The sequence below is a fragment of the Drosophila hydei genome, unplaced genomic scaffold (genome assembly GCF_003285905.1).
Source record: "Drosophila hydei strain 15085-1641.00,03,60 unplaced genomic scaffold, DhydRS2 tig00000441-arrow-arrow-pilon, whole genome shotgun sequence".
NCBI classification, from domain to species: domain Eukaryota; kingdom Metazoa; phylum Arthropoda; class Insecta; order Diptera; family Drosophilidae; genus Drosophila; species Drosophila hydei.
Window position 1 is genome coordinate 209,235 of NW_022045731.1, and position 16,638 is coordinate 225,872.

General features: G+C 39.6%; 1 protein-coding gene across 1 annotated transcript; it reads right to left on the bottom strand.

Moving 5' to 3' along the window:
- Positions 1 to 11,779: 11,779 nt before the first annotated feature.
- LOC115483108 lies at positions 11,780 to 12,247 on the bottom strand. Its single transcript, XM_030224270.1, has one exon. The coding sequence runs from the start codon at positions 12,193 to 12,195 to the stop codon at positions 11,809 to 11,811; it is 387 nt and encodes a 128-aa protein (XP_030080130.1). The 5' UTR covers positions 12,196 to 12,247; the 3' UTR covers positions 11,780 to 11,808.
- Positions 12,248 to 16,638: the final 4,391 nt, after the last annotated feature.

Genomic DNA, 16,638 nt, shown 5'->3' on the forward strand with positions numbered 1-16,638 from the left:
AAAAGCGTACGCCTGTAATGAATGAACAATGAAGTTATAAATAAACCTTTGTGTTCTAATGCCTAACTTAGTTACTATCTGAGGTTGTCTTTATGGACCACCCTCCCTTTAATGAGAACCGTGGTTCCCAAGTCAGCTTCTACCTTTTCTTCCGAGTATAGCGGCGTTAGCTTGTTTCCAAGTCTTTTGTTGTTTTTCAAGAACACTGTTTCGCCTACCTCAAATACTCTGTTTTGTCTGTCTGGGTTGCATCTGTCAAGCACTGCTTGTTGTGCTTTTTGAATTTTTCTCTTTACAGATAGTCTGACTTCTGATGACGTGCCATGTATGATGTCAATCGGTTTTTCGTTTGTAACCGAGTGGATTGACTTGTTGTATTCTACTGTTGATCTCAAAATTAGTTCAACAGTTTCGCTGGCTTTTCCATCTAGTTTTAGACTTCTGGCTATGTCAGCCAGCGTACTGTGGAAGCGCTCTACCTGTCCATTGGAACTGCTGTGAAGCGGTGGTGCATTTACAATGTCTATATTGTAGTTGTTTTTCAGGAATGATCTGATCATTTCTGAGTTGAATGCAGCTTCATTGTCACAATATATGGTTCTGATTTCAGGAAAGATATTAACTAGTTGTATAATGTGTATTTTTACTTCCATTGCTGTTCGAGATAGAAGTGGTTGTACCACAGCAAACTTTGAGAACTTGTCAATGCAAGTTAAAAATAGTTTGTTGTCGGTGGAGAATATGTCGATGTGAAGAGTTTCGCCTGCGTATGAAGGAATTGGTGTAGTACCCAATTCCTGTTTTTGCGGGTGTCTGTCATATTTGGATTTTGTACAAACTTTGCAATTAGCAACAGCTTCTTTCGCTAAATTAGTCATTTTTGGAAAATAATAGTCACGAAGGATTTGCTTAGTATTTTCCTGCGCCGCTCTATGTGCGCGGTTGTGTTCGGCTACGATTATTTCTATCTGTTCGTTTTTGTCAGTGATGTCGGAAACATAATTCTTGCAATGCCAAAATTTGGTTGCAGGGAAACTTGAGACTAGGCTATGTTGAAAGCAGGCCAGTGTAGGGAGATCGCAGTGGAATGCGTTTACCGCGTCTGTAATTATGAGTGGTTTTAGAGTTTCAATTAACGAATTTTTGTCAGTGAAGCTGATCAGGTGGCGAATTTTTTGGCCAAATAAAATGATTTTGCGTTGTAGAGAAAAGCGTGCTTCTTCTAAGATAATTTGATTCTTGAAGCAATTTACCGGTTTGTCAGTCGTATCGATCGTGTACGTCAGTGACAATTCGCTGTGGATTGTTGCAGCGTCTGATTGAGGTTCGTTTTGTAAGGCGTTTAAGTCTTGCCTAGAAAGGGCGTCAGCCACGAAGTTTTCTTTCCCTGGTTTGTATAACACTGTTGTGTTGTGTTCGTCGATAAAGGCTTTCCACCTTTTGATTTTGGCATTTGTGTTTCTTTCGGAAACTGCAAAGGTTAGGGGCTGATGGTCAGTGAAGATTTTTATTTCTTTGGCACCATATAAGTAGTTTCGTAGTTTTCCTAATGCCCATACAATGGCTAACAATTCTCTCTCGTTTGTAGCGTAGTGTGACTCGCTAGTTTTGAGAGTTCTTGAAATCATTGTTATTGGTCTGCCCCCTTGGGATAGGACAGCTCCAATGCCATTCATTGATGCATCCGTTGTCAGGTCAAATGGCTGTTGAAAATTTGGATACATAAGGGTGACATCTTCTGATGCCAAAATGTTACGCAACCGTTCGAATGAGTTTCGTTGGGTTTCATTAAATTTTACCTCAATTTTTCTGGACATATGTTTACTGACTTTGCCATTTTCTCCCTTGAGTATGCTTGTTAGGGGGGCTGCTATAGATGCAAAGTCTTTTATGAAAACCCTATAGTAGCTTGCTAATCCGAGGAAGGACCTGAGGCTGTAGAGGTTTTTTGGTTCGACATATTCTTGGATGGCTTTGACTTTTTCGGGATCAGTTCGTATCCCATCTTTTGTCACTAAGAAGCCTAGGAATTCGATACTGTCCTTGAAAAACTGAGTTTTTTCTTGTGAGACTCTCATATTAGCGTCACACAGGCTCTTTAGTATCGTGTCAACGTGTTTCACATGGTCAAACTCGTTTTCTGAGAAAACTATTACGTCATCTACATATACGTAACATGTTTTCCCTATTTGTTCCCTTAGGACGTCATCTATGGCCCTCTGAAAAATGCTTGACGCGTTTTTTAAGCCGAATGGCAAACGGCAAAATTCGTACTTGCCGCCATTTACAGAGAACGATGTTTTTTCGCGGTCTTGTTCCGCGAGGAAAATCTGGTGGTAACCTGACTTTAAGTCCAAGGTTGTAAAAAATTTTGCCTTCCCTAGGTTTGCTAGAATCATAGGGATGCTTGGCATTGGGTACCGATCAGCAATAGTTCGTTCATTTAGCTTCCTAAAGTCGATTACAAGGCGCTTGTTCTTATTTCCGTTGGTATCGGTCCCTTTTTTGTCAACAACCCAAGCTGGGCTGTTGTATGGTGATCTTGATGGTCTAATTAAACCATCTTTGAGTAAACATTCAATTTCTTTGTTTACAAAGTCCGATACGCCCATTGGCAGGGGGTACCATTTGGAGTAGACTGGCTCGTTGTCCACAGTTCTCACTGTGGCTACAACGGAGGTATTAAAGGGTAACGCCTCTTTAGAGGTCGAGAACGCCTTTTTCCTTTTTAGCACCATATCTTTGAACTCAATTTTTATTGAGTCTGGTACAACTATGTCGTTTACATTGGTAAAATTGACATTAGAGCACTCATGGAACTGGATATTTTCCTGTTTGTCTAAGTATTTTAACTTGCTATCCCGAAGGTTCAACGTAACTCCCGCCTGCGTTAGCAGGTCGAAGCCTATAATTGCGTCGAACGAGGTGAGCGTGTCTAACAGGAAGAAAGGGGATGTTTGTCCAAAAAGTTTTACTAAACATTTGTTTTTTATTATACTGGAGCCGTGAATAGAGCTCACAGTGAAGGGCTTTTCGGCTGGTGTTACTACTTTCAGCTCCTTTACGGGCTTAATGTAGTTTTTAGCCGCCCCGGTGTCTATTAGAATTTTTAGACTTCTCCCAGCCAACTGTCGTGTAATGAACGGCAGCCGGGAGCGTTCCCTAAAAAATTCACCGAGTCATCGAGTCCGATGGACTCAGTTTCATCGTCGATACAAGCTACAGCTTCTTCCGCTATCTCCTTGTACTTTTTGTTATGATCAACATGGTCGTCTTGGGCTATGTTGTTGACACGTTGTCGTCTGGCGCCTGTAAAGCGCTCTGACGAGTTTGGTCTTTTCTGGGTCTGTGTGCCTAAGTTTTGGTTGTTGTTAAACTGAGTATGTTGTCTAAACTTAGACGAAGTATCGATTTCCATCGGCTCTGGATGTTCTGCATGGCTTTCGTTTTTATTCTCCTGGTGAGAGTGCTGTTTTTTAAAGAAATGAGGGTTCTTTTCCTGACCATTATCATCCCTATTGCCTTTACTCCGTTTGTAGTGCGATCGATTCTTGCTACTTTCGTTCGCCTGATTTTTTTCTTCTAGCGCTTTAGCGTATGATGCAGAGAAAGCACTGCGCTCAATGCTAGCCTCGGCTTCTTGGGCCAATGCCAAAGCAGATGCCAAGTCTTTTGGCTGCGCTGGGAATACTACTGCTCTCAGGTTCTTCTTCAGACCCGAGATGAAAGCATGTAGGGCATCTGCCCTGACCTCCTTATTAAGTAATGTGGCCTGTTGTGGTTCGTGAGACATGACGATTTTATTTGTCACCAACGTTAGCTTTTTTTCGACTTCGTCGTAATAGCTCATAAGGCTTAAGTCGCCCTGTCTTACCATCTCTAGTTTTTGCCGTAAAAGGCGTAATGACGTTTTGTCGGAATAAGTGCAATCTAATCTAGCTATGATTGCGTCAAAGTTCAACACAGTATTGTGTGAGACTAACAGCGCTCTAGCTGGTCCTCGGATTTTATTCCGAATTATTGTTACCGCTTGGTAGAAATTAGCGCTGCCCACAAAGGGCTTGAATAATTCGTAAGCATCAGTGGCAGATTGCCTCCATGCTACGTATTCGTCTGCCACGCCGTCGAAATAGGGTACTGATTTTATTATGTCAAGTGGTAGGTCACATCGAATGTTTTGATCTACCTCTATTCTTTGGTATGTTTCTACCTGTGGCGCTTCTATGCGCAAACTATTTATTTGCTGTTGTAGCTGATTCAACTCTCCCCGGTGCCTTATCTCCTGAAGCTGTAAAGCGTTTTCTATCATGGCTTGGACCTGTTCGGGATTCATACTGTCTAGATTCTGCTCTTGGTTGACTAACTGATTGGGTTCTGTATCCCACTCTTCGTCGCTAGGGTCTTCTGTTTTGATATGCCTATTTGCGTCAAAACGGCTCATTAGCCAAAATATTGTTTAGGGCAGTTGTTAAACGTGGGTGTATTTTGGCAAGGTAAATGATCTTTTGTTTTAAAACTGACTTGAAATTAATACTTGATGAACTTACATGTTCTGAGACGTTCCTAGCCAGTTATTAAATTTCCGTTGGGCGCCAGTTATTAAGTTGTGATCCCGCGATGTCCAACGTCGTCCTCCGATTGTTCTGGCGACGTTCCAGCGATGACTCACTAGTAATTCCAAATTAGGAAGATTATGGTGGGAAACTTTACTTTGTTTCCTTTATTAATTACCGGCCTTGTGGCTCAGCAATGTATCAATTAAATAACAAAAATACGGCTTGGTGCCGGAGTATAATTCAAGACTAGTTGTGTCTTCTTTATTCCAAATTAAACTGAATACAAAATTGACTTGAAACTGAAGTCAAAGCTAAGCTAGAGCAAAAGCCACACAAAGCCCATAGCCGGCAATGCCGGCTCAGCATAACTGATAAACAAATCTACTTGCGCAATGTCAAGTATCATGTTTCCAGAACTGACTTTGTGTCGGGGCATTGCGCTGACTCTGATGTGTCAGCGGAATGCGCATGCGAGGGTAGCTTAAATACTAAGTCTCTAACAAGCGAGGGTTACTTGTTAACTTGCACATAAAATTGTATATACAAATGTGCATACATACATACATACATACATACATATAGACGTACACACATACGTACGTCACAACCTTGTCGTCGAACCTAAATGGGGCTTTCCGAAAACTACAAGAAAATATCCAGATCGCTCAGAAAAAGAAGCGGATGGGATATTTTTCCGTATTGCGAAATACCCAAGCGAGCAGCAAAACGTACGGACGTCGCCGTCTAGACAGTCACAATTGGGAGGTTTAACTACTTCCATATTAGGAATATATATAGTCCTGCAAGTTTTTTTCTCTTGTGAAACCGCCAGTGAGTTGTGGAATAAAGTTATTGTAAAATTATTTGAGCACTAAAATACAGAAAAATTATACAATACAAACCGCACTATGCAAATAGTATAATTTTCTTAGTGATTCTCACGAGACCCTCCAAAGTAAAAGGAGCAAACCAACAGTTGGTTTTTACAAATTGAATATAAAACAATAAAATTCAATAACACATAAGATGTTGCAAACAACACATAAGATGTTGTAAAAAACACATAAGATATTGTAAGCAATACACAAGTTTGGGAGAGGGCTTCACTGCTGTGACACAAGATTGTGTATAAGTGTAGCCTGAAGTTATGAAAAATAATAAAAATTCTATAAACAAGAAAATAGAAAATAGTCACAAATGCAGTGTATTCTACTGAATTAGGGTGAATTAGAATTTGGAGGAAAACACTTGCCATATCAAGACACGAATCTGTTCGTTTATAAGCGGCAAGAGATATCTGTCTGCAATTGTGTTTAAATTTACCTCTCTGTAATCGACACATTTAAATAACAGGCGGCTTGTCTGGTTGCGGTGTTGTGTCGGCCTTTTGTCGCATTTCAGTTCTGCCCTCATCAATTTTATGTCTTATTTACCACAGAAATGGTACACTATTGTTAACATTCTATTCTTGGCGTCATGTCCAGGTCCAGAACCGTCATCGCGGTAGGCATTTCGACGATTTTGGAAGGTAAATGCTCCTAGTGCGGAGTGCAAATCACTTCTGGTTTGAACTTCCGACGTAAAAACAACTCGTTGTAAGCGGCTGTACACATTAGCTAACACCTACACCTGCAGTAGTAGAACAAATTTGTTAGGTGACGCCACGAGTCTGCTGTTGTTCATAGGTTGACACTTGCACAGTTTTTACAAGCTCCAGAAGATTTTGGTTTTGCATTTGTAAAATTATATGCCACTGATCCTCTGAGAATGCAGAAGATGGTGCCGATCCCATTTTCCATTTTAAAAGCGCAGTGAATTTCGATGCGTTAATCGGACTGACCTTTCTTACCGGTTTCTCTTCATAGTTACGTGAATAACATCCAGAATACAGATTATTCAATTTGTATAACATCACCCTACTTTATCGCTCAAAGCTTACCTGTGTCAGGCAATCCGATTATGATTAATGAGCTTCCGTACATTTTGAATCTTCGACCATATGGTTTTGGCTAAACCAATCTGCGGCTTCTGTAGTCACATTTGCCTTTGTCGACGCTTTCACGTCCCTTTACACATCTTGGCAAAACTGACAATTTCAACCGGTGTCAAAAATATTCTCAACGTACTTATTTCCACCAAGCCAATAAAACGACAGTTATATTTTTCTCTGTCAAAATTAGCCATACCAATTCCTAATCAAAATAAAAAAAGAATAGTATACGTTTTCTGGCCGTTCTTGGCTCCTAATGAAATAAATTTGTTATGCCTGCATAAACTATTGGAAATATATGCCAAATATATGTGTTGTACGTGGTGGCCGCGGACTATAAGTATACGTAAAAGTTTTCGAGGGTTTTGACTAATAATAAAAGATTTTTGTGGAAATTTGAACATTTAAAGCACCCGAAAAAAACAAACGCGGTACTCTCGATAAAAATCGGCATGCAAGAGAATTCAATAATCGGCATGTCATAAACTATTCCTAAGTCTTGAGAAAACACGGAGACTGTCCGACTTGAATTTTTATACCCTGATCCCATTGAAAATGGGAAATCAGGGTATAATGGTTTTGTGCAAATGTACGGAACAGGGAGGAGGTGCGGCAAACTCAATAAAGTATATATATTCTTGATCAGGACGACAAACCGAGTCGATTGAGCCCTGTCCGTCGGCCTGTCCGTCCGTCTGTTCGTCCGTCTGTCCGTATGTGTGAACGCGTCGATCTCAGCATCTATAAGAGCTACGGAAATTTTTTAGTAGGTCGCATTCCCCCTCCAAATTCTGAAAATGTAAATTCACTTGGAAATAAGGCCATTCTGTGACGGTGTTTGCATCTCAACCAAGCCAATAAAATATGTAGATCATATGCGGAAAATTTCATTAAAATCCATTAAGTAAAACAGAAGTTATTAAACAAAACGTTTGGCCAATTTCCAAAAGCACATGTCAGCAGCGCCACGCGCACGCATTTTTCCTATGCGTGTGCACACATACATTCAAATGCGTGTATTCTTTTCTATTCCAAGAATTGAAATTGCAATTGAATTGTGCTGAATATTAGCTGCTATAACGGGACTTCTTAAAGCGACAAAATGCAAAGGACCAATCAGGGCGCAATTAGCGGCTGATGCAATATTTTTTAGTATGATGAAATTAGGAATTCTGGTAATAACCAGAATTCTCATACAAAGCAATACACACACAGGAATTCTGGTAATAACCAGAATTCTCATACAAAGCAATACACACACAGCGCGTACGTGCAACACGCAGGAACAATCAAATACAGTGCGTACATACAGTACGCTCCGACACGGCCATCCTGACCTTGACACGTCCTCGTGTAATATGCCAAACATTAACTTTAAAAATGTCTTTGTAATAGATTTCAAACTTAATTCATCGTCTCTTTTAGACGGATATCCAACCAATAATCATCGTTTCTCTTAAACGGATAACCATTAACAATCGTCTCTCTTAGACGGATATCCAACTGATAAAATATTCAGTTCAACATTTCTTCATACAAACTCTTAACATTTATTCTTAATTAAAACATTTGAAAACATATTTCTTTCAATTCAATTCAATAACTTCACCTATGCAAGTTACAAAAATAAAACATGATGCTTGTTTTATTACATAATATTTTGCCAAATTGTCGATTTTACATTTTCTTTAACTAAATTTCCAAATTTCATTCAAAAAGAAACAATCATCGTCTCACTTGGACGGATAACCTTCGTCTCACTTGGACGGCTCACCATCGTCTCACTTGGACGGATAACCTTCGTCTCACTTGGACGGCTCACCATCGTCTCACTTGGACGGATAACCTTCGTCTCACTTGGACGGCTCACCATCGTCTCACTTGGACGGTTCACCCTCTGCTTCTATCAGACCATTTGACGAGCCTGGATCTTCATCCTCAATGTCCAGCTCATGGGGCACATTTCCCTCTGGAAATTTTCTTGTGTCCTCGTGACAGTATTTATATAATCGTTTACTCGATAACGACTTTAACATGTATCTGTCACCGTCTAGGACTTTAACTACCAAAAATGGACCCTTGAATTTTGGGTCTAGTTTTGTCTGGTGTCTCTCCTCGTTCTTGAGAAGGACATAGTCACCAACACTATGTCTTACAACGGCGGCCTTGGACTTATCAAATCGATTTTTGTTGTAAAAGGCTAAAGATTTCATACTGCTACTTGCTCGAGCCCGTGTGGAGTCTAAGTCTACTTCCAATTCTGTGTCCAATGGAGGAACTAATCCAAGAGGTCGACCTTCTTTCCCTATTAACATTTCTATGGGACTAGCCTCAGTTGCCCGATTTGTTGTGCAGTTTAAAGCTAGCTGCACCTCGCCGAGAGCATCTTGCCAGGGCCTTTGGCTTAATTCGACTGCAGTTAATAGGTTCTTGAGCGTGCTCATAACGCGCTCAACTTGTCCATTAGCACGACTTGCCCCAGTCGCGATTAAATGAAGTTTTATGGTTTTTGAACAGCAAAATTCTGCAAACTGCCCGCTAGAAAAACATCTACCCTGATCAGCTATAATGCGTGTTGGTGCACCAAACAAGGAAGTTGAAGACTTTATGGCCCTGATACAACTCTCCGTATCTATTTTGAGAGTGTGGTACAGGTGTACGAATTTTGTGAAGCTGTCAATTTGAACAATGATATATTCCTTTAAATCACTTTTACCACTTAATTTGCCAGTAATGTCCATATGGACGGTGTGCCAAGGGATGCTAACCCTTGGTATAGGATGTAATTCTGCTTGAACTTTGCCGGAATGTGACTTTGCTGTCCTGCAGGTTATACAATTGTCAACAAATTTACGGACATATTTGTTCATTTTCTCAAACCAGTAAAATTGGTAAACTTTGTCAAGTGTTTTTTGCCAACCAAGGTGCATGATTGACTCATGTACCTGGTTAACTACTGACCATCTGAAATTTCGGGGCACAACTGGCAAGCATCGTGTCTTACCATTTTTTTGGATTTTACGAAACAACATCCCTTTTCTCAAATCATATGTTTTAGTTACTTCGTCTAGTAGGTCATTTGAATTCAGTTTACTGACAAGGGCAGCAATATCCGGGTCCAATTGCTGTTCGGCAAACAACCAATTATTTGAGATTTCTGCTATGTTTATTCGCTTCTCGGGAATTTTTTCCAAAATTAATTGTTTCTGAGTGACTGGGTTTCTAGATAAGAAGTCGACATGTGCCATACGTTTTCCTTCTCTGTACTGTATGTCAAACTTGAAAGATTGTAAATAAGACCACCAGCGATGAACTCTAGGAGTTAAGTCTATTTTGGTTCGCGATGCCTTTAACGAGTTACAATCTGTATAAACCACAAATTCTCTGCCAAGCAAGTAGTGACGGAAATGTTTAACGGATGCAAATACTGCCAGAGTTTCAAGCTCATACGAGTGGTACCTAGACTCGGCTGGCGAAGTTGTTTTACTAAAATATTCTACAACGTGAAGCTTATTGTTAATTCGATGTAAAAGCATGGCACCAAATCCGATTGAGCTAGCGTCAGTGTGTAGTTCTATAGGGTATTGCGGGTCGAATATTACCAGAACTGGTTCGTTTGTAAGAATAGTCACAATTTTCTTGCGAATGCTTTCCAACTCAGTAGTCCACGCAAAACTTTCCCTTCCTGATGTTAGGGAATACAACGGCTTTATGACTTGAGAAAATCCGGGTACGAATTTGCGAAAATAGGATGCAAGACCAATAAACTGCCGTACACCAAAAACCGTCTGTGGCGGTGGCAACGATGTTAACGCAACAATCTTTCGCGAGTTTGGTCGAATTTCCCCTGCTCTTACCTCATATCCCAGATATTGAACGACTGTTTTTAAGAAACTACATTTGTTAATATTAAAAATGAATCCAGCATCTGTGAGAATGTCTAGTACTATTTTCAACCTTTCCAATCCTAATTCGACTGTGGGTGACACGATCATGATATCATCCATGTAAACAATCACGTATGAATAGGCCAAGTCACCCAAGGCACGCATGACTGCCCGTTGGAAAACGGATGGCGCATTTTTGAGTCCGAACGGCATGGTCAGGAACTCATATTGACCGTCCGGGGTCACAAATGCAGTGTATTCTATGGAATCAGGGTGGATAGGAATTTGGTGGAAACCACTCGCCATATCAAGACACGTGAAGTAATTTGCGCCACGCAGCCTAGCGATCTGGTCGCTAATGAGCGGCAAAGGGTACCTGTCTGCGATTGTGTTAGAGTTTAACTCTCTGTAGTCGACACAAAGTCGGTCTGTACCATTTTTCTTCTTGACAAGCAGCATAGGACTGGCAAAAGGGGAGCAGCTGGGTCGAATGATGTTGCATTTAAGTAACTCACTTAACTTTTCTCGGACAATGTCTCTTTCTTCAGGGCTAAGTCTATAGGGCCGGCGTTGTACAGTTTTGGTTGGATCAATCAAGCGAATTTTCATTTCCCCTGTCGTGACTCGTGTAGATGGTGCCCCTTTTACAAGTGCAGTGGAGTAATTCTCAAGCATTTTTATTAGTTTGTCTTTATCAGCCTCGCGCAATTCGGTATCGAGATTTGTAAGGTCAACTGGTTCCCTATCTATTGAGCAAATATTTACGGCTTTGGCTTTTACTACGTTAAACTTGTTTTGTGATATAGTGACATTAAATCCTTGTTTAAGAATTTCGCGGCCAATAACAATGTCGCTTTTCAAATGATTATCTTGCACTACATGGAACAATATTTGAAGTGCGTTCTCATTTATGGTGACTTGGCTTAATATTTGTAAGGTGCTATATATGCCAGTATCGCCTATACCTTTTAGCATGATAATGCTGTTAAAACGCTTACCAGCTAGCTTACTACATATTTTCTCTTTAATGAGTGAACACTCTGCGCCAGAATCAAAAGAAATTGGGTAAGTCTCACCGAGCTGCATCATCACTCCAGTTGGCTCTGGTACAAAGCACTGGTTCACAGTTTTCCGTTGGAATGCTCCCTGTGATTCCTTTTTCGGACATTGATTTGCGAAGTGTCCAGGCTGGCCGCACTTGAAGCAAGTAACAGTTGGCTTGTCTCGCTGAGATGTCGCGTCCCCCTTTTGTCGCATTTTGGCTCTGCACTCAGCAATTTTATGTCCTGGTTTGCCACAGAAATGGCACACTATTGTCAATATTCTCCTCTTCTTGGCGTCAGGTCCAGGTCCGGAGTCGTCATCACGGTCAGCATTACGATGTTTTTTTTTTAAAGGAGAATGCGCCTAGTTCGGATTGCAAGTCACTTCTAGTTTGAACTTTTGACGTGAACACAATCCGTTCCAAGCGGTTATCCACATTGGCTAAATGCGCGAGCACAATTGAAACAGCAATTTCTTCGATGTTTTTGTTTTTCCAATTGGAAGTTAAAGTGGTCACCAAACGGCTAGCATAAACCGCAAGACATTCGCCGTTAGTTGGGCGACTGTTTAGTAGATTTAGAAACATTGCCGACGACGTTTCACTATTTTCGTAGCGGCGGAGGAATAATTCCTTAAATTCAATCCACTTAATGCCGGGATATGCAATTTGAGTTAGCCACTGTGAGGCACTGCCCACCATAGCTTCGCTTAGTGCCATGATGAGTCTGCTTCCTTCTAGGGGCTGTTCCGTTAATATAATGTCAGCTGTGATGGACCACTTTGAGGCATCTGCTCCTGCAGTGTCAGAGAAAAATTTTGGCAAAGTGACGCCACGAGTCTGCTGTTGCTCCCGTGTTGACGCTTGCATGGTTCTTGCAAGCTCCAGCAGATTCTGGTTCTGCATTTGTAAAATTATGCGCCACTGATCCTCTGAGAATGCAGGAGGTGGTGCTGATCCCACTTCTGATGTTGGAGCGTCGTTAGTGTTTTCCATGGCTTTAATAGCGCAGCGAGTTTCGATGCGCAGGCTTCTCGATTCAAAGTTGAACTACTCGCCTTTTCGTTTCTCTGCCTCGCACCGAACCACACTCGACGACAGCGTTGTAGCGCTGTCGTCGCGCTATAACGGGACTTCTTAAAGCGACAAAATGCAAAGGACCAATCAGGGCGCAATTAGCGGCTGATGCAATATTTTTTAGTATGATGAAATTAGGAATTCTGGTAATAACCAGAATTCTCATACAAAGCAATACACACACAGGAATTCTGGTAATAACCAGAATTCTCATACAAAGCAATACACACACAGCGCGTACGTGCAACACGCAGGAACAATCAAATACAGTGCGTACATACAGTACGCTCCGACATATATATATTTTAGTAATCTGCAATGTGCATATAAATATTTAATTTTAATTGCATAATGATAATGCAAAATATTTTATTTTAAAATTTACCTACCTCGTATTAAGTAAAATGAATGGCTCAACAAGATTTTAATGTTTAAGGTCTGCCACTTTTCTATATAGTCAAGAATTGAGTTTTTTATATAGTTTTGGTTCATAAGAATGAAATAAACATGCGATATAGCATCCACAAATGAAATATCATCAGCTAATGTGCTATAGTACTTAATGAACGATTCAAATACTTCCGCCGTTAGGTCAGTTGCTTTTACTCGTTTAATAAATGTGCTCTCTGTTGTTTCCCATAATGCTTGATGACAATTCCAAAACGAAATGTATCTGTCCACTTCCTCCCGTTGATGCTTTACTTCAGCTTCGACATTCAAAATTAAGTCTTTACACTCTGCGTCATCGCGAAAAAGTTTTGGAAATGGAGTAGATTGCTGTTCCTTTGGCAACTTCATTTTATTCCCTACTCTTGGAAACTGTTGAAGTATGCTTTGTATCCTATAAATAATGCCTTTAATTAAGTCAGCTACAGTATCCATGGTAGGGTTTAATTCAATGCGTCGCTCTTTAATATCAGACTCCATAACCAAAACAGGAGACGCCGCAATATCAGTTTCACGATGAAGAGCAGAGCAAACCATACTAAGAGAATTTCGAGCACTTGTTAAGAACGCAGTAGCCAACATATCGTCAATCAAATTTACATAATTGTACCATTCCATAGCCATCTGAAAAATAAAGTAATGAATTAATAAAATGCAGAAATTCAACAAAATAAATAAAATTTAGTACATTTATAAATCAAGAGCCACTCTTAGATAATTGGAACAAGATTATCCCTAGAAGATTATAGGTCAATATAAAAATTTACAATTATACCAACGCAAGGGTTTATTTTGTATTAATAACATTAATACTACTGCAATCAGGGCGATGAATTCTAGAATCCGCTGTTAGCACAATGATCACAATTGATGGCCGTTGATAATATTTAATATGGGAGAGGCTCAAACCTTAAATTTTGTTTAAAACTTGAAAAAATATTTTGTGAGGCGTACGAATTGATGAAAAAAGTGTATGGTAATGATTGTTTAGCTCATTTAAAAGTTCATAAATGGTTTGAACGATTTAAAAATGATTGTGAAGATTAAAATGATAATGAAAGACCTGGTCGTCCAGAAGGAAATAATCGTGCTGAATTGTTGGAAAACGTCTGTTGGCTGAAGATTTAAATTCATCTACTGGTACTATTTTGATTTGGGTAAAAGGTCTATGCACGCTTTGTTACACATCAATTAAAGAAAAATTGAGTTTTACAACAATCAATACAATGTTGATCACATTCTTCGATTCCAAGGGTATTGTACACAAGAAATTTGTTAAACTAGTCATAAGACTATTTTCTTTTCCCTAAACAGAAAGCTTCTATTAAAGGCAGAAGGATATAATATTATCACAGCGCAGCTGACTATAAAGTTGATTTTCCAATGGAACAAAGTTCAGTCAACGGTTCACGGAATTAGAGGCAAAATGTGAAAATTTTGCCTTTGATAACGATGAGATATCAATCTGAGCTGGAATGCAATATCAGCATACTCTCAAGAAAACTAAGTAGAAGACTAGGCTACTTGCAAAATATAAAAGACGTTCCCGACCTACCGAAAGTGGATCTTCCTGACTTAAATGGAAGTACCAACGAGTGGCCAACGTTCTTCGAACACAAGGAAGCTGAACTACCTGAAATCATGCCTTATGGGAGAAGCCCAAATGGTCGTGGACCTTTTATTAATTGGCTTGTCTGCTAGCTATAATTCAGCATGGGACCTTATATGCAAGCACTACGAAAATAAGCGAAAAATATTTGCGAACGGCATCAACCAGCTAGAAGACATGAAACTGTTGAAAAACAATGATGAAGGTGGGGTGGTATCTTCAAGTTCTTGGACACAGCAAAATAAGGCATTTTCATTTTCAAAGAAAACGATTCATTTGGTAACGAAACTGACGTTCAATTCGCTCAAGCTCTGTTGCGATGATTCTCAACCGGATGTCCTACAACTTTACAACATGTAAAGAAGGCTAGAGGAATTCAGTCCTTCGACAATGTGCTGGAGTTTATTGAAAAATGTTCTTTAGTTCATTGAGCAACTATAAAACTCAACAAACTCAGTGGAAAAGAGTGCCGTCCATACATCGGTGGAGGCAAGGACAATAAGCTACAACATATGACGTTTTTGCCAATTGATTAGACATGAGATAACCAGGTGTCCGAGATTTTCAGCTAAACCTGTCAAAAAGCACTCAAAAATGCAATTAATAAAGAGACCGTCCGCAGCAACTGTCCAAATGAAAATATAAACAATATACGTTGCTGGAGACTGCGCTCATCCAGATTAAAAATAAGTCTGGCAAATACGAGCACCTTAGGGCTCTTATAGATGGAGGCTCGCAAAAAACCTTAATATCTCAAGAAGCCACACAACAATTAAAACTGCGCCGAACCAAAGGGAAAGTGGAATTTCGAGAAATTTCGGAAAATGTGGAAATTCTTCAAAATAATGTTTGCTTAACAATCGAACCCAGGCTTAAGAGCAAATTCGTCACAACAACGCAGGCACTTGTTATGCCAAAACTTCCGAAAGCTCTTCCGACCAAGAAAATTGACATGGATGTCAATAAGGATTGGAATGGTTGCGAGATAGCAGACCCACATTTTAACGAGCCCAGTCAAAGTGAGGTTGTTATTGCTGTTGATTTACTTTCCCAAATAATGTTGGAAAATGTGAAGAAAATCAACAAAACACTAAACTTGCATGAATTGTTTCCGGCCATATAGCTGGGTTATCAACCAACAAGGTAATCAGCGCATCAACAACGATGTGCCTGGACGTTCATGGTGCTCTGGGAAGCAACGAAAAATTGGGATGCTAAACAGACGGAGACACAGGCAACGGATATATACAGACATCACAGGCGCTAACGCTTCAAGAAAATACTGATCAATTTAAACAAATAAAAACAACGTAAATTATAGCTCCCAAACTAGAAATACAAATTTTTCTCAGCAGTCATTTAAATCCTCAAACGTAAGTGATAGGTCTAAAAAGCTGCAGAATAAAGAAGAAGCTCACAAAATTAATGATGACCAAAATTGTCTGTTGGTAGCCTCAACTTGCAGAGAGGATATACAACGAAAGACAGACATGGAGATGTCTTACGTATATCCAAATTCAGTCGCCATATGGACGACAATTAAACTTTTTGATAAACACAGGAGCTACAGTGTTATTTATCGACCCTAAATTTGTTCTACATAAACAATTTGTTCTACAACAAACAAACCAAAAATTATAACAACTATAACTAATAAACATGCATTACATTTATCAACTTCTATGAAAATGTTCAAAGAATTCTTGTTATCTAATAAGAATCGATTTATTAAAACAACTAAAGGCGACGGTAGACTTAGAAAACTTCGTGTTAAGAACACACAATGCAGAAATCCCGATAATAATAAAGAAAAACAGACATGGACGATGTCATCGTACGCTCAGCATCCTAACAGGAACAGGAATAATAAGAAACTTTAACCTTAATTTACAAATAAACAAGTCCGAATTTTTAAAAACTGAAATTTAATAAAGAAAGTAAAACCAAACCCAAAAAAATTAAAACAATAAAAAGATTCCTCTACCCAAAACACAAAAATAAATTAAATCATTTTTAGGCCTTTTGTATTA